Source organism: Mesoplodon bidens, assembly GCF_964165515.1.
Source record: "Mesoplodon bidens genome assembly, chromosome: 4".
Lineage (NCBI taxonomy): Eukaryota > Metazoa > Chordata > Mammalia > Artiodactyla > Ziphiidae > Mesoplodon > Mesoplodon bidens.
Genome location: NC_138160.1, coordinates 981,798 through 1,009,025, shown reverse-complemented (window position 1 = coordinate 1,009,025; position 27,228 = coordinate 981,798). Strand labels below are relative to the sequence as shown.

The 27,228-nt window shown below is 61.4% G+C and overlaps 1 protein-coding gene across 6 annotated transcripts; it reads left to right on the top strand.

Moving 5' to 3' along the window:
• The first annotated feature begins 1,728 nt into the window (after positions 1–1,728).
• TPPP (tubulin polymerization promoting protein) lies at positions 1,729–27,228 on the top strand. 6 transcript variants are annotated; one of them, XM_081232736.1, is made up of 4 exons: positions 1,729–2,173; positions 16,270–16,590; positions 22,909–23,062; positions 23,200–27,228. In XM_081232736.1, the coding sequence occupies exons 2-4, from the start codon at positions 16,274–16,276 to the stop codon at positions 23,392–23,394; spliced, it is 666 nt and encodes a 221-aa protein (XP_081088862.1). In that variant the 5' UTR covers positions 1,729–2,173; positions 16,270–16,273; the 3' UTR covers positions 23,395–27,228. The 6 variants fall into 6 exon arrangements, with proteins under 6 accessions (XP_081088862.1, XP_081088861.1, XP_081088859.1 ...); XM_081232735.1 differs by having other exon boundaries at positions 2,070–2,173; positions 16,273–16,590; XM_081232733.1 differs by lacking the exon at positions 1,729–2,173 and adding an exon at positions 2,868–2,991 and having other exon boundaries at positions 16,273–16,590.

Below are 27,228 nucleotides of genomic sequence, written 5' to 3'. Positions count from 1 at the left end.
CTGAGGTAGCCAGTGGGAGCTAGGGTGGACAAGGCATGGGAAACAGAACGTGCCAGGAAGCCAGGCCAATGAGCTGAGCACCGTCCGGGGGGGAGCACAGAGGTGGTCTCTGTAGATATAAGTAGGGGCCTCTACAGGAGGGCACCTCGGATTACCCTCGTGGGCCCTAAATCCACGAGAGTGTCCTTAGGAGACAAAGGGAGGAAACAGACACGGGGGAGGAGGCCACGTGAAGACACAGCCCGAGGTCAGGGTGATGGGGCCACAAGCCCAGGGATGCCTGGAGGCCCCCGAAGCTGGAGAGGCAGGAAGCGTCCCCAGACCCCTGCAGGGAGCACAGCTGCCGACACCTTGACTTTGGACTGTGAGGGCTTCTGTTGTTTAAGCCGCCAGCATGCAGTCCTTTGCCCCGTGGCCCTGAAAAACCAGCAGTGTCTTACAAGTACAGATGATTCCGCTCACGGGCGGCCTCCGTGTGGCCACCGTGCAGACGTGCGTGTGCCAACTCGAATTGGGTTTTGATAACTGGGGTGTAGACGGAGGCCGTCCCAGTCTTGTCAGTGGACCAAGGGCCAGGGGGCAGTGTCATCCCCCACAAAGGGTGCGCTGGTGCAGCAGCCAGAGCCAGAAGAAGGGTCCTCCGACTCCCACACCAGGATGGAACCTGCCATCCCATCCTATCCTGAAGGGGACTCTCCCAGCTTGGTAAGAGCCGATGTCACTATTTCAGGCGATTTTTTGAGTGTGGCCAGGACTGACTCTATGCTGTGAACTCAAAGCACAATCTCATTCACAGACGACCAGTGGTAGCCTCCAGGAATGGTACAGCCAGCAACCCCGCTGGCTGGCTTCTGGCGCCTGCGCCGTGGGGCGTGGCTCCGTGGGCTGTAGCTCTAGCCACCCCATCGTGGGGGTGGGAGTGCTGGGAGCCCGCCCCGTCCCCCAGGCCCTGCCTCTGCGATGACTCTGTCCCTCACACATTTCTGCCCCCCGAGTCTGGCACTCACCTCCCAGAGCAGTTCTGCCACCGGCAAACCCACACATTTATGCCACAGCACTTGCACAGGTTTTGAAAAGTGGACCGAATGCTCGCCTTTTGGCTAATACGATACTGGGAACATAATAATGAGTAGTGTTTTTCGTTCTTTCGTTTGCATCGTTAATAGTAACTTCAGTGGTGCTCGGGGCTGTGTGGGACAGAGAAGGTGCAGCCCAGCTTCAACCTAAAGAGTCAGGACCGCAGGTCACGAGGAGCGGGCCTCAGGGGGACCTCCTGCTTTCCCTGTTCTTGCGACTCTAAGATTCTGGACTTGCCTGGTGTCCAGAGCGTGAAACTTTTCAGGGATATGAGAAATAGAAGCCCATCTTCGGCCAGTTTTGAGCAGGAGCAGAAACCAGAGGGGTTGAGAGAAAGGCACTTCACCCCAGGACCACGGTGGGGATGGGCGGGCTCAGCCTGCCTGTCCCTGGTTCCCAAAGGGTCGAGAAAACCGCATCCTCTCTCCCGGGGGCAGGCGGTCTGTTGGACAGCAGCACCTGTGACCCCTTCTCTGGCTCAGCACCCCGGCTTCCCCTGCTGCCTGGCCCGGCCGGAATCCCAGGTGAAGTCGGAAGCTGCTGCCCGCAATTCCGATTCAGACGAGACCTGAGAGCTGGGCAGAGCCTGGGGTCAGGTGTGGGGTCTCTGCAGCCAGGACGGAGCACAGAGACTGGGTGGGGGTGGGGGGGGAGTGAAGTCTGTGGCCAGATGGGCCATGGAGGTGTGTATGTGTAAGGCTCAGGGTGGGGGGCTTTGCAGCCAAGAGGGGAGGACAGGGCCTGCGGTGGGCTCCTTGGCCAGCGCCAGGTACCACGGCAGTGAAACTAAAGGCCACACTTCCCCCTGGAGCCCGGGCATCTGGACAGTTTGGGGCGGCTTGCTCCACTGGAGGGGGGCCTGGAGGATAGAGAGGGAGACCCCTGCACCCCAAGTCTCAGTACTAGAACCTCCCTGTCACCCCGGCCCCAGAACCTTCGGCTGAGCAAACTCCTGGTGAAGGCGGGGACGCGCCCTGTCTCCGAACCCACCCCTCCTGGCGCAGAGCCGGCCTGGTGGAGAGGAAGCAGCAGGTGTCCCGAGAAGAGAGACGAAGAGACCCTGGAAGAGGCTCTGAGGTCTGCAGCTTTCACCCAGGTAACCCGCAGAGGTCCCGGTCGGACGCAGGAAGATGGCCCGCCTCCAGCTGGAGTCGGAGCCCGGGTTGGGGCGCCGCCGCTCGCCCCCGGGAAGGCGTCCCAGCTGCGCACCGCGCCCAGGGCCCGGCACGGAGCCGCCTCCCCGCCTCTGGCCCACCCCAGCCAGGCGCTCGCCTCACCCTCCCACTGTCCCCCAAACTCTCGCGGGGCGGCCCCACTCCCCGCCCCACCCTGCTCCCCTCCTTGGGGCCCGAGCCCGGTCACCCCGGACCCCAGCGTTGGTCCGAGCGTCTCCGCAGAGAGGCCAGCGTCCAGCCGACCCAGCCGGGAGGCCCGTCCTCGCGCCCATCCGTCGACCCGCGTCCGGGGTCCCGGAGGGCCAGGTGGGACCGCACGGGCGACACCCCGCCCCGCAGAGCCGTGTGGCCCTGGGGCCAGCGCCGACCCGCCTTGTAAGGCAGGGTCCGCGCTCGGACGGCCTCAGTGCGCCTGGCAGCCCGGGAGGGAGGGGGCGGGGCGGAGCCGCCAAGAGAGTGCGGGGCGGGCCTGGGGGGGCGGGTCCGAGAGGGGGCCAGTGGGGGCTGGGGGGCGGGTCCTGGGACGGGTCCTCCAATAGGAGCGCGGGGAGGGCAGGGCGTGGGGCGGACCGGGCGCGGAAACTGGGGGCCAGGGGGCGCGCCGGCGGGTCTGGGGGCGGGCCTGAGGCCGGGGGCGGAGCCGGCGGGCTGGGAGCTGCGGCGCGAGCGCAGGCCGGGTACCGGGTCGCTCGCGCGCGAGTCGCGGAGGCGCCGCCGCTGCAGTCGCCGCATCTCCGAGGTAAGGGGCAGCGGGGCTCCGTCCCGGGGCGCGGCGCGCAGGGCCACCTGCGCCTGCGGGCCGGGGCGCGCCACCCATTCCCGGCGCCCGCCCGCGCCCCTTCCCCGAGGCCCAGTGCGTCCGTGCGCCCCGCGCCCCGGAGCTGCCGGCTATCCGCGCGGCGCTCGGGCCCCCGTGGCTGCGTCCGGGCGCGGGTTTGGGGACGCGAGGGCGCGGGCTGGAGCGACCGGCGATGCAAAGGACAGGTTTATAATTGGGCCCTAAATGAGGCTCTTCGGCCTTTCTTCGCGTCGGTGCGTAACGCGATAGAGGACGCCCCTCGCAGCCCCTTCCCTCTCCGTGTCCTGCTACATAAACACCGTTCACATGCCCAGGCCTGGGGTGGCGGCTGCCAGCGAGACGGCGGGACATTAGGGCTTAGAGGGTTTGAAATGAAGTCACTGTCATACAGCACGAATTTAAGGAGCCCCAGGGCCACAGAAAGGGCCGTTTGTGTCCAGGGGCCGAGAATGTACGTGATCCTTTGGCGAGAACTCGGCCGCCCCTCTCGGTCCGGCATTAACGTCGCCATATCGGTGCAGGTGAGAGGGTCAGGCCTACACTTTGCAAATCCAGAAGCATCCCCGGAGGGGTGTTCTGTTTTCTTATCGCATGTGGGCACATAACCCGGCAATCAAGATAAAGAGGTTGGCTGCCAGTGTATTTTTTCCACACGCCCCTGGGGACCAGTGCCCCGCCCTTGAAGGAGGATCCAGAGAAACCCTTTATTCTGCGGTTTCAGTTATGTAAATGAAGCCTTGAAATGAGGTGGGAAGAAAACCCTCCCTGTGACTGCTGTTTTGATAGGCGCTTTGTGCTCTGATGATGGGACACCTTTTAGGCTAAGCTGGCTATGCTGTCATCCGTCTGTGTGTTTACTGGCTAATTCATCTGACGTTTATAAACGATAAAAGACCTAGCTCCCACGGCCCCCCCCCGCCACCACCTCCCAGGACTCCCCGTGGCCAATCTCTCAGGGAGGGTGCGCTGGGGGGTGCTCCCCAGGGCCTGGGCCAGCCCCTGCCGCCTAGGAGGTGATCAGTAAACCCTGACCTGAACTCCAAGTGCCCTAGGACCACATCCGGGGATGGAGCAATGGGCCTGGGGAGGGAGAGCTTGGAGCCGGCAGGAAATGGGGGGAGGGGCGGGGGCCATGGGACAGGCGCCTTGCGAGTGCCTTAAACTGGACTCCATGACCCCTTCTCTGGTACCAGCCCCTGTTCCCACCACGTGGTTGGAATCCCAGGGCTCAGTGATGAGTGATGGGGGAAGGGGGTGCTGGTGAATTGCCTGGGGGCATCTGCAGAATGCGTGCCACACAAGGGTATGTGTGTTTTCCTGGGGAAAGGGCCTTCGTGATTTCCAGAAGGATCTGTGACTCAGAAAGGTACCCTAATTTATGTACTACATTAAAAAATTCTTCTCCATCTTTTTGGAATGACGAAGTGATGGAGGTTAGTGGAAGCTGTGTTGGCCGAATTCTTATCTCCTCGGTGTTGTTTGGCTGATCTTCGTGAACCCTTTGAAGTTGCAATAAATAAGCTGTTTTAACTGTATACAAGGTTATAGATGCTCATTGTGGGAAATGTGCAAATCACAGGAGAGTTTCGTGAAGAAAATTAAAATCACTCGTCCCTGATTGAGGATTAAGAGAAATCTTTGAGCAGCCAAACTGTCCTCTGGGGCTGCGTCCTCGTGGCTTCCCTCCCTGGTGGGCAGTGGAGCCGCTCCCTGCAGAAGAGGCTGAGAATTAGAAGCTTCCTCAGGGAGAGGCTTGCTGGCTTAGCGCCAGGGCTATTTATAGCTGGTGATGTTGCTGTGAGGCCAGAGGAGCACGTACAGGAGCCGCCATCCGGGGCCACTGGGGCCACGAGGCACAGCCCCCACTGCACCTTGAAGTATCAGGGCCTCCCTGGGTCGGGAGGTCTGTGCCCTGGGCCCAGCCTGGCACCATCTGGAAACCACCCCAGACCGAGGGTGCCGGGCACTGTGCAGAGGCCACCTGAGCCCCAAACCCTGGACCAGGAGGATGCTGGGATTAGGCAGGAGAATCGACACACGCCCAACTCCTGCTGCTTGAGCAGCAGGTGTTTCCTGGGAAGGAAGGTGGGGAGCTGCCTGGGGGGGTGCCCAGCGGCATCTGGGGCTCAGACGTGGTCTCCGGCGCCCCGCTCTTCAGCCCCTCCTCGGGAGACCAGCCCCCTCTTGGGGTGGGGAGGTAACCATGGTGTCACAACCCATGGAACCCCCAAGCTTGGCACCCCCAGTCCACAGCATCCCCGCCACGAGTCCCAGCTCAGCAGAGACTCTTCAGAGGGGGAACGTCCTCAGCGGCATCCACATGGCAGTTCCTGGAAATGGCTTTGATTGGCCCTGCTGGGGTGACAGGGGAGGGTGCGGGTTCTGTGATCTGCAGCCCCCAAGAAGGGCATATGGGGGAAGGGCCGCTCCCCACAGGGACGTGGCATGCTGTCTCCAAATCTCGTTTGCTGACAGGGAAGCAAGACTGTTTTGAGCTTGCAGGTTTCCCCTTTAACTGTACGGGCTGTGCAGTGACGTGCAGTGAAGCTCAATTGTAATTTAATGTCTAAATGTCCAAATGTAGGACCTTCCTTGGTGAAGAAATGTAACAAGTCTTTCACAGGGTGTGAGGAAATGATGGTGTTCTGACTTTGGTACCAAACCCAAGTGTCTTCTGCGACCCCCCCATTAGCTGGGGGGCTGTGAGCTTACCCTCGGGAGAGCACATTCATGGCCACTTTTCCTTTTCTTAATTAGATTTGTGAAAAGGAAGGACTGGCCCTTACCTTTTTTCAAGCCTAAAAGTTAAGAACACCTGGAGCCCTTTCCTGCCCATCGCCTTGTGTCCCACAGAACAGTGTCCCCGTGTGTCCCCCTGTGTCCCCAGCATGTCCCATGTCCAGTTGTCCCAGCACAATCTCCCCTCTTTGGGCCACATTCCCAAGGTCTCATCCTGTAACCCTGTTGCACCCATTTGTTCAACAGACATCAGGTGCCAGGTGAGCCCGGCCAGGTCAACCCCGGGAAGCTCTCGCTCCAGCGGGAATGTCACAAAAGCCAGCATCCTCCGGGGGCCTCGTTCAGGCCTCACACTCCCACTGCCTCTGGGTGCGGGGGGCCATGGGCCTCGGAGCCTGGGAGGAGCGACCAGCACCAAGCTGCCTTCCTGGGACGGCGGTTCCCGCGGCTCATCTGGGCCTCGTCTGCCCCGCCCTGGCCCTGCTGGCTGCTCGGCCCCCAGGCCTCCAGAGGTCCCGGGCCGCTCCTTCTTCCCCCTGCCAGGGGTTGTGGCTGCCCCCCCAGCCCGTTCCTGGGGAGGGGCTCTGCTTTTGCTGTGGTTTTACTCCCTGAGCCTGTTTCCCCCCCTCTCCGGTTTAGTGTTTAACCGTCCTGCCTCAGAGCACGTGCTCGGCGATGCTGGCGCGTTTCGGGCAGTACCGCGTGGAGCCGGTGCTTGCTGCATCCCGTGAGCCCCTCACCGTCCGCTGATCCCTTGTGTGGGCCACGGGCCTTGGGGTTATTTCCATTCTCTGGCGTGGCTGCCTGGAGCCCCCCCTGCGTGTTCCTCGGAGAACACGTGCGAATGTTTCTGCTGGGCCCTCGGCGCCCCGTCTTAGCCGATGGTACCGGCGGCTCCCCGGAGTTGAAGCCCCTTGACGGCCGCGCTCCACAGCCGCCGGCAGCGGGCAGGGCGCAGTGGCCTCTTGGCGGGTGGCCTTCTGGAGGGTGCGTGCCAGAGCCTGCGTTTCAGGCTAAGGTAACGAAGCCAGGCGTCCCCGCCAGTGACTGGGTGTCTGGATGTGCTGGGCCTCCTTGAGTCCCTTGCCCGTTTCTCTATCTAGAGCTGTCTTTTTCTGGTTGATCCACAGGGTTCTTTCTAGATTCTGGAGACAGCAATGTGTGTTGCATGTAAGAGACACCTTCTCTGCCCACAGCTGTCTTTTCAATCCTTAGTGATACCTTCTGATGAATGGAAGTTCTGAGTTTTAATCTGGTGCCATTTAAGAATCTTTTCCTTTAGGGTTAGTGGTTTTTGTGTCCTGTGTAGAGTCTTTCCCACCCAGGACATCAGATACTCTCAAACATCCCCTTCCTGAGGCTTAATGATTTTGCCTTTCCTGCTTCAATCTGTACCTGAATTAATTTCCATTTTTCTCCATGTGTCTGTTCAGTCAGCCCATCTCCTTTTGTTGAAAAAGTTTTCTTCCCCGCTTTTCCTTTGTTGTCCACACTGTCTCTGCACCTGTGCGGGTGGATTGGAGGCTCTCTTCTGCCCAGTGGTTTATTTTCTGTCCTTGTACCAAGACCACACACCACACTGGCTTCATTTCCAGAACTTTCCATCAAGTCTCGAAACCGCTGGGCAAACCCTCCACCTGTTCTTCCTTCAAGATCGCTGGTCAATTCATGGTTTTTTGCCTTTTTGTGTATATTTTACAGTCAGCTTGTCTCACTACCCAGACATAAAAAGTGTTAGAATTGTTATTTGGATTAAATTAAAACTGTGGATGAATTTAGGGACAATTGACCTCTTTGTATTTCAGACTTAACCCATGTTCATAATATCACTGTTCTTGCAATGATGCTTCATAGTCTCTGTGTCGACGGTCTTACACATCTTTTGTTAAATGTATTCCTAGGTAATTCATATTTCCTCACTTTTTTTTAAATGGTATATTTCTAAATACCTTTTATTGTCTGGTTTTGCTGCTACATGGAAATAGATTTTTGTATGTTGACCATGTATCCAGAAACCTTGCTAAACTCACGTTGATTCTAATAGTTTTCCTGGGATCCCTTTGGATTTTGTGTGTACACAGTCATAGAAACTGCAAATAATGCCAGTTTTATTTCTTCCTTTCTACGTTTATATATTTATTTCCTTTCTGTATCTTACCACACTGACACAGTGAGTAGAAGTGGTGATAGGCAAGCGTCTTTCTCTTACTCCAGTTTGAAAGGAAAAATTTTCAATATTCAAAGTGTGATGATTTTGTAGCTTTTTGTAGGTACCCATTATCAAATTAAGGAATTTATTTCCTTTTCTAATTTGCTAAGAATTTTTACGGTGAATAAATGCCGAAATCCATCAAGTGTTTTGGCTGCATTTATTAAGATGATAATATGATTTTGGTTCTGTGTTGTGTTATGTGGTGAATTATATTAAGTTAATGTTAAATGAACCTTGCACTCCTAGCATAAACCAAACTTGATTGTAAGGTATTGATCCTTTTTATCTATTACTGGATTCAGTTTGTTAATATTTTGTTTAGGGTTTTTGTATCTGTGTTTGTAAGTGAGATTGGCATCCATTTTTCTTTTCTTGTAACGCCCTTATCAGGTTTTGGTACCAGGATTATTTTAGCCAGAATGAGTCGGGTGGGGTGTTTCATCTTTTACTCTTCTCTGGAAGAATTTGTGTAAGACTGACATTATTTCTTCTTTCAGTATAAGGAAGAATCTGCTGGTAAAGTCATCCAGGCCTGGGGTTTTCTTTGTGAGAAGGTTTTAAATAAGAATTCAAATCCTCAATAATTTATAAGAATTAATAATAAATACAAGAGCAATGATAAGAATATATTTCTTCTTGTTACTGTTTGGTAAAATGGCTTTTGTTTTGTTTTTAGGAATTTGTCTGTTTCATTTAAATTATCAAACATGTTGGTCCAAAATTGTTTATAATATTCTCTTATTATATTTTAATCCCTTAATATCTGTCGAGCTTGTAGGGATGTCCTCATTTTCCATCTGATATGGGATATTTTGACCTTCTCTTTTTTTTACTTGATTAGCGTCCCCAGTATTTATCAATTTTATCAGTGTTTTCAAGGCATTAAGTTTTGATGTCGTTGGTCCTCTGTATTATAGATTTGTTTTCTAATTTATTAATTTTTACTTTTATCTTCATTGTTTCTAACGCCTTTGTCCTTAATTTGCTGAGGTTTTTTTCCTAACTTCCTGGATGGCAGCTTACCCCACATATGATGGTGTACCCACATACGATTTTCCTATGTGTGTACACCATACACATGCACATGTGTATGTACATGTGTGCACACACACACGTTTCCACCACGTCTAGCTGTTTTCTTTTGGGTATTTCTGATCCATGAGTTCTTTAACCTGCTCTGCTGTGAATCCCATCCACCGGGTTCTGAATTTTAGTTATTGTGCGTTTTAGGGTTAGAATTTCTAAGGTGTTCTTTTTTCAGATCTGCTTCCCGCATTCTTACAGCTCCCGTTCTTTGCTGGAATTCCTCACCTTGTTCTTTTTCTTCTTTGCACACGGCGCGCACTGCCCATTTCTTCTCTGCACACGGTGCACGTAGTTACGTTAAACTCAACGTCTGATCCAGCTCCAGTAACTGGAGCCTCTCGTCGTTTCTGCTTCCTGTTGTTTCTGCAAGTTCTTGGCACTTGTTCCCCCTCTTGGGCCTGGTTATTTTTTTTATTATCATATGTGGATATTGTGTTTTTCCGTCTCCAATGGTCGTCTCCTCCTCAGGAGTGCTTGTGTGTGTCCTGCCGCTGTTTGGGGCACCAGCGCTCCAGATCCCCGCATCCACGCTGGGGGTAGAGGGGAGCCGGCCTGACCGCCCCTGACTCCCGGGCGCCCGTCCGCCCATCCCCAGGGCAGGGCTGGTCTGTTCAGGGTGCCCTGCCCTCCCGGGTGGGGGGCCTGGGGCTTTTCAGTCCCCGTGGTTGGTGGGAAGCCTCCCAGCTGTCTGGCGGGGGGTGGGTGGGGAGTGAGGGCTGGGCTGCAGACCACTGCGGAGACCCTCGGGCTGCCTCCGGCTTTGCGCTTCACACCTGCGCCGGCTGATCTCCTCTTCGGCTGCTTGGGGCCAGGAGAGGCTTTGCGGCCTGCAGGCGACACTGCCGCCCACCTGCCAGCCGTCAGACCCAGGCAGCGGCCCTTCCCCGCAGGCCCCTCTGCTCTTCCTGGCCCTGCGGTTGGCTTCCCCGGGCCCCGGCCTGCCCCCCACGCTGTGGGCTCCGTAGGGTCTCGGGCGGCCTGAGAGGCCTGGCCCCAGGACCTGCCATGCGGGCACGTGGTGACCGCAGGGCGCCTGCCATCGGGGAGAGGCCAGGCCATCCGCGGGCAGCTCCACGTTCCTGGAGCTAACAGACTTCCTGCTGAGGGTCTCACGTGCACGCCAACTCGAGGCCGGACCCCGTCTGCGGGGAGGGGCCTCTGCCCGCTATCGCCCCTGGGTTCTGTGCCACCGCCCAGGCTTCACTCCTCTGGACCTTTGCAGGCGCTTTTCTCCGGGGCAGGGACCCCCTTCTGGTGTCCCTGCTGTGTGCGGGTCCTGGGGCCGCTGTGACAAAGGACCACAGACTTTTGACTGAAACCTACAGAAATATGTCCTCTCCCAGTTCTGAGGCCAGACTCCCAGTCCGAGATTGAGGTGTCGCAGGGCCGTGCTCCCTCCAGAGGCACCAGGGAGGGTCCCTCCTGCCTCTTCCAGCTCCCGGGGCTCCGGGCATCCCTGGGCTTGTGGCGACGTCCCTCCCGTCTTGGCCTCCGTCTTCACGTGGCTTCTCTGTCTGTGTGTCTCCTCTTCCGTCCCTTGTAAGGGCACCTGTCAATGGACTTAGGGCCACCCTGGTCCAGAGTGGACCCATCTCGAGATCCTTAGCTTGATGACGTCTGCAGATACCCTTCTTCCAAACGAGGCTCCTCCACCTTGCGAGGACGTGGACACACCTGGCTCGGGAACACCATTCACCCACTACACGTGCCCTGCACAGGGTCCGCCCGACCGCAGGTTGGCTGCAGATGCCGTGTTCTTGGATTTTGTAAGAAACATGCTGACAAACAGTAGAGACCAGCTCTGGGACCGGGGGACTGAGGCCCAGGACATGGTTCCTGGGAGGCCAAGGGGTCCCAACGGAGTGAGTCCCCCGAAAAGCCCCAGCTTCGTTGTGACCCAGAGAAGCTCCTGCTGTCCGCATCAGTTCTTCTGAAGGGCAGGGGTGGCAAACCTGTCCTGGCCCCTTCCTCCCCCCGCCCCCGTCCCCTCCCCCGCCAGCCCGACCAGCAGGAGCCCCCAGGCCCGCGGGTGCGGCTCCCGCAAGATGGCCACGGCCCCCAGGAAGGCTCCCGCTCAGCCACCTACCTTCTTCCCTCTCGTCCCAGAGAAACCGCGTTTGACTTGGGCGCAGGGGACAGTGTGGCTGTGACTGTGGTTCCCAGGCTGCCCCGAGGGATGGCCTAGCCTCAGTGCAGGAGGTCCCAACCCCACGGGCCTTTCCGGGCCTACGGCCTGAAGCATGTGACCCGGGACCTGAGTGGCATCCTGCTCGGACGGTGCGGCCGCTCGCCCCGTGCTGTCGGGGCCCCTGCAGGGACCATGGAAGGCAGCGCCGAGCCGGCAGGGCTGCGTCCACGCCTGAGGCTCCGGGACCGTCTGCTCTGCGGGGCAGGCACTCAGAGGCCGCTTTGTGCCCGCCTGGGAGGCCCCGCTGCCTGGGACGAGTGGTCATTCACATCGAGTGTCGGGCAGCCGAGCTGTGGTGGCCGTATTATGACTAAAATGTGGACAGTTGCCAAAGGGCTGTGTCGTGTTCCAGTGGACTCTGAAAGAAAGAGCCAGAGCTGCGGGCCGGCGGCCCAGACGGTGCGCAGCCCCGACGCCTCTGTTCCCCTCGGGCTGTTCCCTCGGAGGCTGTGCCTCTTCCAGGGGCTGCACCGAGGGCGAAGCTGGACCCCGACCCTGGGGGCCTGAGCCCTGGTGGACGGCGGGGAGGAGGGGGAGGCGACGGCATCCATCCCCCGGCTTCTGGCCGCTTGGTCTTTTGCATTTTCTGTCCTAACCCTCACCCGCCCACCTCATCTTGGCTGCGCGGGTACAGCGCGCCCACCCGGCAGGGGTCAAGGAGGTTCTCCCTGGGACCAGCTGACCAGGCACCCTGGCCTCCTGTGCGGCCCCGGAGCAACTTGGGACTTATTTGGGGGCTGCTGCTGTTATTCCCTCGCCCCCTCCGTGCGCATCAGTCCTGGGACCGGGCCCGGTGGGCTGAGCCGCCCAAAGGGGCTGGGCTGCCCTGGGAGGCGCCTGCTTCCCCTGCACTCTCTCCTCCTCTCCTTCCCGCACTTGGCACAGAGCCTCTGGGTTGCCTCTGCGCGTCCAGCGGCATCCGGCGAGGGGCGTTCTGTGCCCAGGCCCCTGCACGGCTGAGGTCAGGTGCGCTCAGCAGACTGTCAGCCCGGTGGGCGTCAGGAGCTCCGTCAAGGTCCAAGGAGGGCTAGTTTGTCAGATGCTCGGGAACCTGGCATTTCCAGGGCCCGTGCGGTTCTTGCGCAGAAGCAGGGTCTCAGCTGGACCCCGGGCCTCGGGGGTACATCAGCGGGCGCAGCCACGGCCCAGGGACTTGGGCTCTCGGCCCTGGTGGAGGGTGCCGCACCTGGGCCCGGCTTGCTGTAGACATCTGGAGGGTGCTGGCACCACGCCGGCCCTGAGAACGCAGGAGGGTGGCACGTGGGGTGGGCCGACAGGGCCGAGGACCAGGAGCTCGAGAGCCCAGGGCTCCCACCGCGGCTCGTGGCTCCAGAAGGTTCCTTCTGGCGTCCGCTGTCCCGGGAGCCCTTTCCCACCTGCGGGCCGGTCTCCCGGTCCCGAGCAGCCTCTTAGGACGAGGTCGGGGACAAGAACCCCAGTCGAGCTCTAGCGCGTCGTCAGCGACACCCCCAGGGCATCCCGGCAGCCACAGCGCGCTGAGGCCTCTGGATCCCCCGGCTCTCCGACCCTTCAAGTAGGGGGCCCGCCAGTGGAGCTGCTGTGTTGCGGGGAGGTTCCGGACTTGGGGTGCGATGCCCGGTGACCCGGCAGAGCCCGTGGTGGGGTCCGGGCGCCATGACCCGCGTTTCCCCTGTGCCGCCGGCCCACCTCGCTCGGCGTGAGGTGGAGCCGGGTTCCGAGTTCCGGGAGGTTTGGCGTCAAGGAGGCCGGCGGGACGGGGCCTGAGGCCTGAGCAGCGCCCCCGCAGGGCCTGGGAGGCGGGGAGTCCCCTGTGCGGGTCCCAGCCCCCCGACATGCGCATCCCCTGGCCCTCATCCTGCCCCCAGAAGCACGCCCCCCCCGACCCCCCACCCCAGGGCCGGCAGCTTTCCCAGGCCGCCCTCCAGCGAGCCTTGGCCATCCTGGTGCACTCGACACCCGCCTGGGGCTTCGGGCCCAGAGGACCAGGGAGGTGGAATGGGCCCCGGGGGCTGGAAGGCACCTGGATCCCAAGGGGCAAGATGCTTGAGGCCTGGTCCGATGCAGGAAGTGCCTGCAGGTAGGGTGTACATATGGGCAGTGTGAGGAGGGGCATTGGGAACGAGGGGCTGAGAGTTGGTCTGGGGGGTCCGGGGGTGGAGGTGCGTTCACACCTGCGGGAGCAGGAACACACACTCCACCTGTGGTCTCCGTGCACACCTGTGTTCTGCTCGAGGAGGGGAGCCAGGAGAGGCGGAGCTGCTGTTGCCTTTAACACAACACGTGGCCCAGCTCACATGTACACGTGGCCCAGCTCACATGTACACATGGCCCAGCTCACATGCACACCTGGCCCAGCTCACATTTACACGTGGCCCAGCTCACAGGCACACCTGGCTCAGCTCACAGGCACACCTGGCCCAGCTCACATTTACACGTGGCCCAGCTCACAGGCACACCTGGCTCAGCTCACAGGCACACCTGGCCCTGCTCACATGTACACGTGGCCCAGCTCACAGGCACACCTGGCCCAGCTCACATTTACACGTGGCCAGCTCACATTTACACGTGGCTCAGCTCACATTTACACATGGCTCAGCTCACATGCACACCTGGCCCTGCTCACATTGACACGTGGCTCAGCTCACAGGCACACCTGGCCCAGCTCACATTTACACGTGGCTCAGCTCACATGCACACCTGGCCCAGCTCACATTGACACGTGGCTCAGCTCACATGCACACCTGGCCCTGCTCACATGCACACCTGGCTCAGCTCACATGCACACCTGGCCCAGCTCACAGACACACCTGGCCCATCTCACAGGCACACGTGGCCCAGCTCGCAGGCACACCTGGCTCAGCTCACAGGCACACCTGGCCCATCTCACAGGCACACGTGGCCCAGCTCACAGACACACCTGGCCCATCTCACATGCACACCTGGCCCATCTCAAAGGCACACTTGGCCCAGCTCACAGGCACACCTGGCTCAGCTCACATTTACACGTGGCTCAGCTCACATGCACACCTGGCTCAGCTCACAGGCACACCTGGCCCAGCTCACAGGCACACCTGGCCCAGCTCACACGCACACCTCGCTCAGCTCACATGCACACCTGGCACAGCTCACATGCACAGCTGGCTCAGCTCACACGCACAGCTGGCTCAGCTCACTGGCACACCTGGCCCAGCTCACTGGCACACCTGGCCCATCTCACAGGCACACCTGCCCCATCTCACAGGCACACCTGGCCCATCTCACAGGCACACCTGGTCCTGTTGCAGGCACATTGCTAACATGGATTCCCAGCCCTCCTGGCTGGGGGCACTGTGTGCTGATGTCACGCAGAAGCTGTGACTGTGGCAGATAAGGGTGTGTCCTGGGTCACCTTTTCTATAGGTTTTGCTTCAGATAGTCACGTCTTAAGGGCGTTGCCCAGGAGAATCGTTCTGGAGACACAGGCCTCGTGGCACCTTTTTGGGGCGCGGACAGCCTGTGAGGGGCTGGTGGGCCAGGGGGTCACGTGGTGTCTGAAGACAGCTGGGCCCCCGTGGTGGGTGGTCCCTGGAGCCTGGTGGACACTCTGGGGCCGGCTTCCCCAGGTCCGCTCGTCCTGCATCTCCTTCCACTCTGGTCTGTGAGTCCACCTGGCAGCTGCCCTGCCCTCTCCACACCCTCATTTGAAAATGCAAATCCGGTCATGCCGTCCATCCCCACACCCACCGTGAACCCTCATCAGCTCCCAGCTCCGGAGCCCGCGGGGTCAGCCGTGCCTCAGCAGGGCCTGGCCAGGGGACACTCACACAGTGTTCTCTCCACCTCACCTGCCCACCCCCCTGTTCCTCCTACCCCTGGCCCGGGCCCCACCCCGTGGACCAGCGGCTGACAAGCCTCACGTGGAGGGAGCCGGGCCTCCTGTTTGCCACGTCCACGGCCGGCCACAGCGACGCCTGGCCACGGGGCGCAGCCCACACGTGGATGCCATTCGTCCTCGATGGCTCCAACACCGGCTGTGTCGTTTCTGCTCCCCGCACCGTCCTGCTCCTCCCCACAGCAGGAAGTCACCTTGGAGAGCTTCCCATCTGCATGTAGGGTCTCACTCCTGTTAGTTTTGTTAAAGTAATTTTCAAGTTACTTTACTAAGCTACAAACGTGGAGCCCAGGATGGAGAGCTGGGTCCTGGGGCTCATCACCATATCCCCAGTCATGTCCACCCTGCCCTGAGCCGCTGGTGTCCTGGACCATCCTCACCAGCCACTGTGCCTTCTTGAGCTGCACTGCCTTTTCTGTTTGGGGAACTTGTAGGTCCTGAGTTCAGCAGGGCCCTGCTCAGGACCCCCACAATGCCAGGTTGCCTACTGCCCCCCCCACCGCTGACCACTAGCCATGACTCTGGGGGTGGGCATCGGTGCTGAGCTCCCGGCTCCCCAGAGCTGCTGGAGATGGAGGTGTCTTCTCAGCCCTGTGGGGACCCGGGCCCAGCTTTGGGCATTCACTGGGCTCCTGACGCCATCAGCCACCCCCCAACATGAGCCCCCCCCTACCCTGGGCGCGGGCCGCAGCCCCGCTCGGCCCTCGGAGTCTCCACAGACCCCTGCTCTCGCCTGGGGCTTCCCTCTCCTACTAGCAGTCTGTTCGGCCCGCTGGACCCTAGTCAGCAGACTGGGCCCTGAGGTGGGCGCAGCAGCGTGACCGGTTCTGGATCCCTTCCCCGAGGATGGTGTCACCCCACTGATGCCCGGGAAGGTGTCACTCAGGGAGCCCCCAGAGCAGGAGGGCCCTGAGTCCCCCAGGAGGCTGGCTCGTGCCCCACCGTGCTGGAGGCTTTGACTGTCGGGGACTTGGCGGCCAGGGCGCCAGGGCTGGAGGGGCCTCGCCGTGTTCTGCAGCAGATGGACACTTTGTCCCGGGGTCGCACAGTTGCTGGCGGGCCACAGCCCCTGTCCGCGGGCAGCGGGGGCCTTGGGCAGCTGCCCGCAAAAGCAGGTGACCTCTTGTTGCTTCCTCCCAGTAGCATGGCTGACAGCAGGCCCAAGCCCCCCAAGCCCGCCAACAAGACGCCCCCCAAGTCCCCAGGGGACCCCGCGAAGGACAGGACAGCCAAGAGGCTGTCACTGGAGTCGGAGGGCGCCAGCGAGGGCGCGGCCGCCGCGGGCCCAGAGCTCAGCGCCCTGGAGGAGGCCTTCCGGAGGTTTGCGGTGCACGGGGACACCAGGGCCACCGGGAAGGAGATGCATGGCAAGAACTGGTCCAAGCTGTGCAGGGACTGCCAGGTGATCGACGGCAGGAACGTGACCGTCACCGATGTGGACATCGTCTTCAGCAAGATCAAGTACGTGTGCGCCTGGGACCAGGGGGATGGGAGCGGGGCTCTGCGTTCTCTCGGGCGGCCAGGAGGCGACGCCTCAGGACACTCTCCCTGCCCGGAAGAAGATGCCCGGGAGTTTGAACCAGAACAGGCCCCAGTGGGGCCGGGAGCCCAGGCCAGGGACGCTGCCGCAGCCGCCTGCCGCAGCCGCCTGCCGCAGCCTGAGGGGTCTCAGGTGGCAGAGCCCGGCCCGTGGGGGGCTGCTGGGGGCAGGGGGCACGAGTCCGGGAGGTGGGCGTCTGTGGCGCCGCTCCCCTCAGCTCTGGGGGACGTTCGCGTGTGAAGAAGAGCGGGGATGACGAACGGTGGGCACCGTGTGCTTGTCCGTGTGTGTGTCTGCACGCGTGTGCACACGGGCTCGGGCGTGTGGTCCGGGCGTCGATACGCCCCCTCCCCCTTCTCCCGCCCTTCACACCCCGGGACCACACCTTGAGGACAGCAACAGCATCCCCGAGGCATCACCCAGACACGCACACACGTGCACGTGCATGCCCACACATGTAGAACTCAGGTCTCCACTCTGCTGGTCATGGCTCACCCGGAGGACAGATGCCCTGGACAGGCCTTGGAGACCCCGTGTGCAGGAGGCACGGGCAGTGGAGGCACACGGGCCCTTGTGCCCCCCGGGAAAGGGAGCCCCATCTGGTCCCCGTCCCGCTCTGGAGGGCAGGACACTGCTCAGACACTCAGGGAGGAGGCTTGGCCCCTGGCGCCCAGGCACTGCGGGGGCCTCACCTCAGAGCCTGGCTGTTCTGGGCCCCAGGGTCTCTGCCTCGGCTCGTCGCGGGAAGTGGGCGGCTGCAGCCCCGGCCCGGCGAGGGGTCGTGGTCAAGACACGGTCAAGACCAGTCTGTGGCTACTCCCCCTCTGCCCTCCTGGACCTGAACTCCCTGTGGGGTCCCTGTGACCTGTGTCCCACTTGGGAGAGCCTGTTCTGGGGGAGGGTCCCCCAGACCTCCCAGCTGTGCAGCGGGGGACCTTGCCCTTGGGAACGGAGAGGGAGACAGCGCTCCCTGGGGGGTCCTGGGGTGGTGGTGCCCTGAGTCGGGTCGTGGGGTCCTGCAGGACAGGCTGGGAGCCACACCTGGGGGACCAGGTCTGAGGAGCGTGGGGCGCGGTGGGGACGTGCGCGTCCCGGCGTGCGGGTCGTGGGACCGCGGCCGCTCCAGGTGGCAGCCGCGGCAGAAGCGCCGCAGCTCGCGGGAGCCGTGGGCGCGGAACCACACGGGTCGCTGACTGCCGATGGCTGTTTCTGTTTGGGGCGGTTGCCATGACTCTGCAGCCCTGCCGCCAGCCCGGTATCTGCAGCCTCTGTTTAGGCCGGTCGTCATGGCAGCGCTTGTTTGTTTGGATGTTGCTATGTGTTAAGTTTTAAACACGGTTCTTGCAGCTCTTCCCCAGGCCTTGACTGAAGACTGCTATCTCCGGGACCAGGGCTTCCCCCGGCCCCGTGCCCGCCCCCCCCACCCCCCAGCCCCAGGGCGGAAGGAATTAACTCAGGACCCCGGTCCCATAAGCACGAGTGTCACCCCAACAGTCCCGCCGGGGGCCCGGGGTCCGCAGGGTCCCCTGCGTGTGTGCCCAGGTGGGAAGGCCGGGGAGGCGGATGGCGGCTCTGCTGGCCCTTCCTGGCCCCCACTCGCCGGCTTTCTGGCCAACGGTGGCGTTTCCCGTGACTCTGGAGCCCTGTTGGGGCTGCAGGTTAGGAGGACGCACGCCGGGGTGGGGGACGCGGCCCATTCTTGCTGCACGGGCTGCGGAGGGAACCGTCTGAAGCGCAGAGCTTGGCGCATCGGTGCAGAGACCCAGGCCACGCGGGATGCCTGCGGGAGCGGTGGGCAGGGCAGAGCCGGGTGCGCTGTGCGGTCCCAGACACGCCAGCGGGGCCCAGCGCCTGCTCGGTGCCTGGCGCCCGGGCCTGCCCTGCCCTGCCCTGCCCCTCCCTGCAGGCTGGTGGGTGAGGCTGTGGCATTCGGGGCCCTGATCCCAGCACGTGCTTCCAGCTGTGGTGTTGGGGGTCTCACAGTGTCCTCCGCGGGGGCCTCTCCTGGCCGCCCGAGGCTGTGCAGGGCATCCAGCAGCTTCTGCCCTGGCCTCCTTGGGGCCTGCCTGGCATGTCTACAGAGGGCCAAGGCTTGGGGGCGGGGCAGGAATCGGGCAAGTCCGTCCATGCTGGCTCCTCAAACCGCTGATATTGGTGTTGGACGCCAGTGCACACAGGCCTTTTGATGACCTTCCCCAAACATCCAGAAGTGGTTTCAACGACCTAAGGTGCATCTGTCCCCAGAACCCGTCCCTGAGCCTCCAGCCTGCGTTAGGCCCTCGCAAGGTCGGGAGGAACTTAGGACGCTCTTCCCTGCTTGGGGGGCAGCTGACTGTCGGGGTCACAGGTGCCCTTCAGGCGGCCGGCCTGGAGGCCGCCAGACCTGGGTGTGAGCAGCCTCCTTCCAGGTTGCCAGCAGCGTGGTCCCTGGGGCCCAGGAGCAGGGGGCTGGCGTCTGCCCGCTCCCAAGGCCTGGTATCAGACGTGTGGCAGCTGCCAGATCACACTGCATCCTCACCCTGCATCCAGGTCCTCCAGACAGCGCTCCCGGGGCCACCCGCACAGCCCCGCTGGCCCAGGCAGGGTCTGATGGGAATATCCCGGGGGCTCCCTCCTCTGGCCCTCGTTGGTGCCTTAGCCTCCCCCTCCAGACCCCACTTCCTGCTCTCTGGACGGGTCACCCAGGTCCCAGCTTCTGCTGCTCAGGGGAGCCTGGGAGTCGGCTTTCTCCAGCCCCCAAGTGGCATGTTATCTGTGGTCCAGAGGGGGGCCCTTGCTCTGTCTTAGGACATGTTAGCCAAAGTCCAGCGGCCTTCATGACGCTGGCCCTGGAGACACAGACCTCTGTCCTCGGAGGGCTGTGCTGCCCCCCCCCCCCGCCCAGATCCCTGGCCACCGAGTGTCCCTGGTGACCTTCGGGAGTGGCCGGGCTCAGCCCTCTGCCTGCCCTGCGTTGGGCCTGGAGGTCTGGGGACACAGGGCCTGGGAAGCACAACCCATGGGGCCTCGTGTGTGACCAGTGACCCCATTACTGCTGGACCAGCTTTCCAGCAGAACAACGGCCTTCTGAGCAGGGCACTGGTTGGCCCCAGTGCTGAGCCGGGAGGAGGGGGTTTGGTGGGGGACCCTCTCCGGTTCTGTGCACTCGGGAGAACAGGCTCCCTGTGTGTGCGGAGCCGTGTAAAGTGATCACGTGTCTCCAGGGAAGAGGCTGGCAGTGTCATTCGAGAACTCCCCAGGGACTGCTCCCAGCGGGGGCCGCGGGGCCCCCTGGGGAAAGCTCCCTGCCAGCCCAGACCAGGCTCTGAGACCCTGTCTGGCGGTCACGGTGGGGACACGTGGGGACACCCGGCCCCGCCAGGTGGAGCAGGCAGGTCAGCGCCCTGGGCCCGCACGTCCACTCGATCTGAATGCGGCCTCTGACGGAGGCCCCGTCGGCCATGCCCCGCCCCCAGCCCGAGTGACTCACACTGGTGGTGCCTGGTGCCCCAGCGGCCGGTCAGCAGGCTGGCAGGCAGGCCTGGCGTCCGTGAATAGAGACAGGAGCGCCTTGGACAACCCAGGACAAACAAGTGGGGCCCCACGACCGTCGTGGGTCAGCGACCAGCAGGGATGGCAGGTTCCCCGCCCCAACAAGGCCAGGACCACGCTGCCCGGGACAGCTGGGCCAAGGGATCCCCCAAGCCCGGCCCACGGACCTCAGAGCCGCTGTGGTGTCGCAGCCAGGCTTTGAGGGGTGGAACCCACCGCCAGACACGGGGGCTCTGATGAGGCCTGCAGTCCAGGTGCCCCTCCCGACAGCCGTCCAGGCCTCTCGGGCTCCGCTCCCTACCCGCCCACGTGGCCTCGCTGGCGGCACGACTTGGTCGTCCTCCCCGTGGCCCCTGCGGCTGTGTCCTCCCTCCGCTGTCTCCCCGACCCCAGGGTGGGCGGTCAGCACGTCCCGTGTCCTCAGACTCACGTGTCAAGTGCCTGTGAGTCCCGGCATGCGCAGGGGACGTCCTGAGGCATGTTTATCGCTTTCCGCTGGGCTGTTGGAGTTCTGGTGACTGAACAGAACCACGAATAGGAGAGTGATACACACAGGTTTACGTGCGAGTGAGACCCAGGAGGGGTCAGGGGCTGTGCATGGGCTGCCGGCCCACCTTCTGGGGGTTGCTGCCGCCTGCACCCTTCCACACCGTGGTGTCCTTTTATCTGGTTTACTTACTTCCGCTGTCCCAGTGGGTGTGTGGCAGGGCCACATCCCGGTTTAACCTGATTCCCCTGGCGCCCAGTGACGTGGAGCGTCCTTCACGGGCTGGTTTGCACGTGCAGATCTTTGACAAAGTGTCCGGTTCAAATATTGGCCCAACGTTTTTTTTTTTTTTTTTTGCGGTATGTGGGCCTCGTGCTGTTGTGACCTCTCCCGTGGCGGAGCACAGGCTCCGGACGCGCAGGCTCAGCGGCCATGGCTCACGGGCCCAGCCGCTCCACGGCATGTGGGATCCTCCTGGACTGGGGCACGAACCCGTGTCCCCTGCATCGGCAGGCGGACTCCCAACCACTGCGCCACCAGGGAAGCCCTGCCCAACTTTTTACATTGGGTTTTTCCTTGTTGTTGAGGTATAAGAGTTCTTTTTGAGTTTCAGATACAAGTCCTATATCAGATTTTCTCCATCTGTGGCTTGTCTTTTACTTCTCTTAACAGTATCTCTTGAAGAGCATGGTTTTAAAATTTTTGGTCAAGTCCAATTCATTGTTTTTCTTTTATGGACTGTTTTTGGGGGGTCATTCCTGAGAAAATCTTTGCCTAAGCCAAGGTCACGAAGAGTTTCATTTGGATGCTTATCCAGAAGCTGGATGGTTCGGGGTCTGTGATAAATGCAGGACTGTGGTCCAGTTGAGTTAAACTTGTAGACGGCGTGGGGCACAGGCCAGGCCCTCTCCTCTGTGCGCAGCCTCCGGCCGCTGAAAGGACAGTTCCACCTCCATTCACTGGCTTTTGCAACCTTGTCAAAAACCCTTACATGTGGCCTGTTTCTGACTGTCCTGCGGCCGCTCTGCGGCCGTGCCTGTGGCTTTGCGGCCGGTGCTGACGTGGGGGCAGCCCCTTCCCACTCTGCCCTCCCCTCTCCAGCCGGTCCCCTGGGTGCCATCGGCTGCACTGTCTTGAGCCCTTGGCTTCTGCAGGCAGCCTTTCTGTTGGTCCCCGGGGCACCTCCCCCACTCCTCTTACTGTAGAACACTGAGAACTCACCGGATGGATTCGCTGGGGAAGATCCAAGGTGGCATAAGTGCTTTTCAGTTAAAATTCGTAGAGACCAAGAGCCAGTCTAGAGCCATTTTGAAATTGCGAGAATGGACTTCCCTGGTGGCACAGTGGTTGGGAATCCGCCTGCCGATGCAGGGGACATGGGTTCGAGCCCTGGTCCGGGAAGATCCCGCATGCCGCGGAGCAGCTGAACCTGTGCGCCACAACTACTGAGCCTGCGCGCCTGGAGCCCGAGCTCCACGATGGGGTAGGCCACTGCAGTGAGAAGCCCACGCACCTCAACCAAGAGTAGTCCCTGCTCGCCACCGCAACTAGAGAAAGCCCGCGCGAAGCAACGCAGCCAAAAAGGGAGGGAGGGAGGGAGGAGAAAGAAATTGCGAGAATGACCTACCAGATCCCGGGCGGCCGTGGGATGCCTCCGGATGAGGAGCTGCTCCCGGGTCCCGGCTGTGCCCCAGCGCGCCCAGTGCTGGTCAGGCCCCGGCCATGGGGAGGCGGCCCCCAATCCTGTCCCCGAGTGGGGACCGTGCCCCCCACCCCCTGGCGACCCCGCGCAGGCCGGTGGCCCCAGCCAGCACTGCAGCTGCCTTGTGCCGTGGGACCTGACGTGCTTTTCACCCTTTCCCTCTGATGAAGGCGACACGCTCGCCCACTTTAGCACCAGACCAGGATGTGTTGGTGTCCAGTCGTTCATGAAGGACGTGCTTCCTGTCAACTTCGCTCCAGGACGATTTGTATTTGCTGCCATTGCCGACGGCAGCCGACTATTGGGTGCAACGCCGCAGACCAGGGCGGGGCAGGGCACGTTCTGTGTTTTAATGGAAGACTCGCTCTGGGCTGTGGGAAAGAGGTGGGGTGAGGGGTCCCCTGATGTCACCGAGGCCCTGGGTGGGGTGCGGGTCCCAGCCCAGTGACTGCTCAGCTCCTCCTCCCCGTGGGGGTGCCTGGGCCCGGTGGGCGCCGCCTGAGCCCCCTCTCCCTGCAGGGGCAAGTCCTGCAGGACCATCTCATTCGAGCAGTTCAAGGAAGCACTGGAGGAGCTGGCCAAGAAGAGATTCAAAGACAAGAGCGGAGAAGAGGCCGTCCGGGAGGTGCACAGGCTCATCGAGGGCAAGGCCCCCATCATCTCGGGGGTGACGGTGAGTTCGGTGCGCGGGTCTCGGGAAGGAGGCAGAAGCGTGGCTCCCGGGCACCAGCGGCCCCCGTCCACGGTCTGGGCCCCTGGGCTGGACTCGCCCTGGCGGCTTCCCTGACCTCGTTCCCCGCTCTCTTGCAGAAAGCCATCTCCTCGCCCACCGTGTCGCGGCTCACGGATACCACCAAGTTCACGGGCTCCCACAAGGAGCGCTTCGACCCATCGGGCAGGGGCAAGGGCAGGGCGGGCCGCGTGGACCTGGTGGACGAGTCGGGCTACGTGCCGGGCTACAAGCATGCGGGCACCTACGACCAGAAGGTGCAGGGGGGCAAGTAGCCGGCGGGGCCTCCTCCCGTCACCCGGTCCCCCGCCGCCTCACACTTCGTTACATTCCTGTGCTTGCAGGCAGAACTCGGACCCGGGGCGGGGCGGCCGCGGAGGCTCCAGGCCCGCCTCCCTCCCACCCGGGCCCGCACCCCCCGCCACCCCAGCTTTGGCCCCGACTCACCTTTCCTAACACACCTGCCTCGTGCCAGCCAGGAAGTGGGCAGATGGCCCTTTCCAAAGTGTCTCCCGGGTCCAGACCACACCGGCCACTAGTTTGCAGCAAAGGGGGCGTTTTAAAGGAGCTGGTGGGCAGACCCTAACGGGGCAGTGTTGACCCACAAGCACCAAGGCACCAACCAGCAGCACCAATAAAGTGGAGGGAGTCCCAGACAGGGCGCCGCGGGGCCTGGCGAGCCGCACGGAGGTGTGGGAGGCGGGGCTCACAGTGCACGCTTGCACACCCAGGCACACACAGACACACCCACGCATGCACGCACACGCACTGTGCACACACCACGCGCACATGCGCTCAGACGCACACACCGACTGCCAGGTCTGCGTTGAGGGCGGGCACCGAGCTGAGGGCTGCCGTGCAAAGGAAGAAGCCTCCTCTGTCGACCAAAGTGACTCGAAGTGTGACGTCATGAGATTTTAAAATGGAAACTAAGGGCAGTCAGTTCATTTCGCTTCTCTGAGAAGAAACAGGAAACAGTGATGCATGTTTATTCTCAGAACGGTTCAGGGAAGACTTAGAATATCCCATCTCCGTGCCTCCCTCCCAGCGGCCCGTGTCCCCGCCCCAAGCCGGGAAGACCCCGGGGGCCCTGGACTAGAGGCTGCGGGCAGCCCGACGGCTCTCTCCTTGCCCCTCTGGCCTCTCTGGGGCCTCCGTGAGCGGCCTCCCCTGTCCTCCCCGCTCAGGAGCGCAGAAACCGCAGGGCAGGACCAGGTCAGGGGAGGGCCCGAGGCCGGTAGCATCTGTGGGGTTTGGTTCCTCTGAGACGCCAGAGGGGGGGCCTCCTGCTGTCACAGTGGGCCCTTGGTAGTGTGTCCCTTTCCATGGACATGGCCACAGCCCGGTGTGTAACCCTCTGGACCCTGTGGTCCTGGTTTTGGTCCCGGGGAAAGCCCATGGCAGCCCCCGGGGAATGCTTCCCGGGAACCCAACTGCCCTGCCGCTATCTGTCCTGTGTCCAGCGCAGCAGGCTGGTTAGGGGCACCCCTCTACGGACACACAGCCTGGCCCACGGCAGAGGTGGCCGTGAGAAAGGCCAGCACTGCCACGGCAGGCACGTTGGTCACGGCTGGACCTGGGACACCCTGCCCACCCGCACAGAGGGACTCAGGCCAGCGCTCCCAGCCGACACGGCCCCTCGCACGGGGGGCTCCCCCTGGGATGGCGGTGGCCTCAGCGGGCAGCTTCGTCTTGAGGCCTGGCACCTCACCGCACGATCACCCAGGAAGTGACGGAGCACAGGCATCCAGGGCTCACTGCGAAGATATGAATCGCTGCCATCTAGAAAGTTTCTAAAACTTGGGGATCCGAAGCTGCCCGGCCAGGCCCCCATCCGCCACCAGGAAACAGGCCTGAGGGCTGGGGGAAGGCAGGCAGGAGGCCGGCCCCGCCCTGGGCTCCTCTCCCTCCAGAGGCAAGAGTCACCTGGGGAATCGCGTCTGCAGACAACTCTGAACATGCAGTGTTTCTGGGCACTAAGCTGATCACAGATGGTGAAGCCCGTGTTCCAGCACCGGCTGGTTCCTCTCCGTGGACTCGGGACAGGACTCCTCCCCAGACCCATCCTCTGCCCAGCCGCTGTGGGTCTCCGCCTGCCCGACATCCCAGCGCCCGGCACAGCCATCCTGCGGCAGGACACTGGAGTCCAGCCCTCCCAGCCGGTCAGGGGCTGGCCTGCCCGGGAGCACACGGGAGGCAGTCTGAGCAGAAGAAACCACGCCAGTGGCGTCCTGGGACGCTTCCTCACGCTGCCCCCAACCCCGGGGCCGGCCTGTGGGGCCGACACCACCCACCGCGGGAAACCCATCTTCCCGATGGTTACAGCAACACCTCCTCCTTGGGTTAAGGAAAGTCTAGCGCACACAGCTGCCCCCGTGGCTGGCCCCACGCTCGCGGGCTCCCAAGCTGCGGAGGCTGAGGCGTCTGGGTGGGTCTCAGGTGTCCCCAGCCCGCCTGAGGCTTCCTTCCCAAAGGGTAGCTCTGGAAACACATCTCCCCGCTCAGGGCAGGAGGAAGCAGTGGCCCCCTCCCCGTCGGCTCCATCACGGCATCTGTGTGTAGCCCAAACACGGCACGTCGCTCGGGCTCCAAGCTCTACACAGACACGTGTGCCTCCCTCAGGGTCTGGATGCTGTGGACAAACAGGCAGGTGTGCGTCTTCGCTGCATGTTCTATGCAACACCCATTTGCTTCTACTAACTGTGGTTAACTAGAAACTACATGTCTCTCTCTCTCTGAATGAAGGAAACTGCACAGCAAGCCCACCTGGAAGCAGGGACCCGTGGTCAGGGTGCACCATGCTGACAGCGCCGAGTGCCGGGACAGCAGAGCAAGCATTTGAGAACACTGATCGCACCACAGTACTTATTTATTTCTATTTAATGCTCTAGGATAAGCAACTAGGCGGTGGTCAGTTCACCAAAATTGAAGCTCAAATTACGTAAGTTTAAAATATTATAGGAAGAGATCTATATTTATACTGGAGTATTTTTACACCTCGAGTATCCTCAGTCTTAAGGTTTGAGGCCGATGAAAATTACAGTCAGGAAGAGGCACGGGGAGCTCCAGCGGCGTAGCCTCCTGTCTAAGCTGCGCTACGTCCATGCCCCAGCGGCCGAGAGCTCAGGGCAGGCCGAGGCATCTCTCTGAAGCACCAGCGGACGGAGGCTCACACACCCGAAGCCTGGGCCTGCTCAGCCACCAGCTGCCGTTGAGTCAAGCTTTAACGGCGCACGACCGCACCGTGCACCGCCCGTGGCTGCGCCGGTGGCAGATCAGTCACAGAGGCCATGGCCCACGAGCCCTACGACAGCCACCGCCTGGACCTTCAGGGGAGGCTGCTGGTGCTGCCCCCGCCCCTGAGGACCCAGCAGGCCCCTCCTCTGGAGTGTTCCCACACGAGCTGGCACACCCCGCCCCACAGTGCACGTAGGTGGGACAGCACTGTCACCTGTTCCGTCCACTCAGGTTGACAATTCAGCTGTACTGTGAAGTCACCACGAGGCTAGAATGTCCTTCGAACTCTGACCCTGAGTAGCTTCCCTCCGCTGACTGACTACTGAGCGCTCTGTGAAATCCCGTGGCTCGGGTGTGGCCTCTGTCTGTGGGAGTGGAGAGTGTGGCCAGTGGTGGCCCGGCACTCCTGGGCAGTGGTCGCCCTGCACTTTGAGATGCTTTAGTTAACTTTCTCTCTTCCCCAAACCAAGCCAAACAACAAAGGAGATGCACATAACTCAAACTTGAAAGGGATCATATGCTACTAGTTTGTACTAAGTTTTTTCAGGAAAGGGAAATAAATGTATATATAGAGGCGATCTATTTTTGCACTGTTTTCTTACCATTAGGGGGTGACGAGGACAGCACTTTGCAGTGTGACGGGACGAGCAGTGCGGACAGCACGGGTGCTCTGACTCAGAGCCACACCCACCAGGAACTCTGGGGGCGTCTGTAGGGCCGAGGCGTGGTGTCACCTGTCAGTCGCGGTCCGAGGCCTGGCTTGCAAAGCTGTGGTGAAACAGCCCCTGTCTGTCTGCAAACCTCCTCATGTGTTCCCTGTTGTTAACACTGTGTCAGATTGGTAAAGTGACAAATAAAGGTGTTGAATTGTG

Excerpts from the sequence above, each read along its gene's own strand:
- TPPP (XM_081232731.1), top strand. The coding sequence starts at position 16,151 with ATGGACACTTTGTCCCGGGGTCGCACAGTTGCTGGCGGGCCACAGCCC. Across the intron at positions 16,591-22,908 it reads ATCGTCTTCAGCAAGATCAA|GGGCAAGTCCTGCAGGACCA; the intron begins GTACGTGTGCGC and ends CTCTCCCTGCAG. Across the intron at positions 23,063-23,199 it reads CCATCATCTCGGGGGTGACG|AAAGCCATCTCCTCGCCCAC; the intron begins GTGAGTTCGGTG and ends GCTCTCTTGCAG.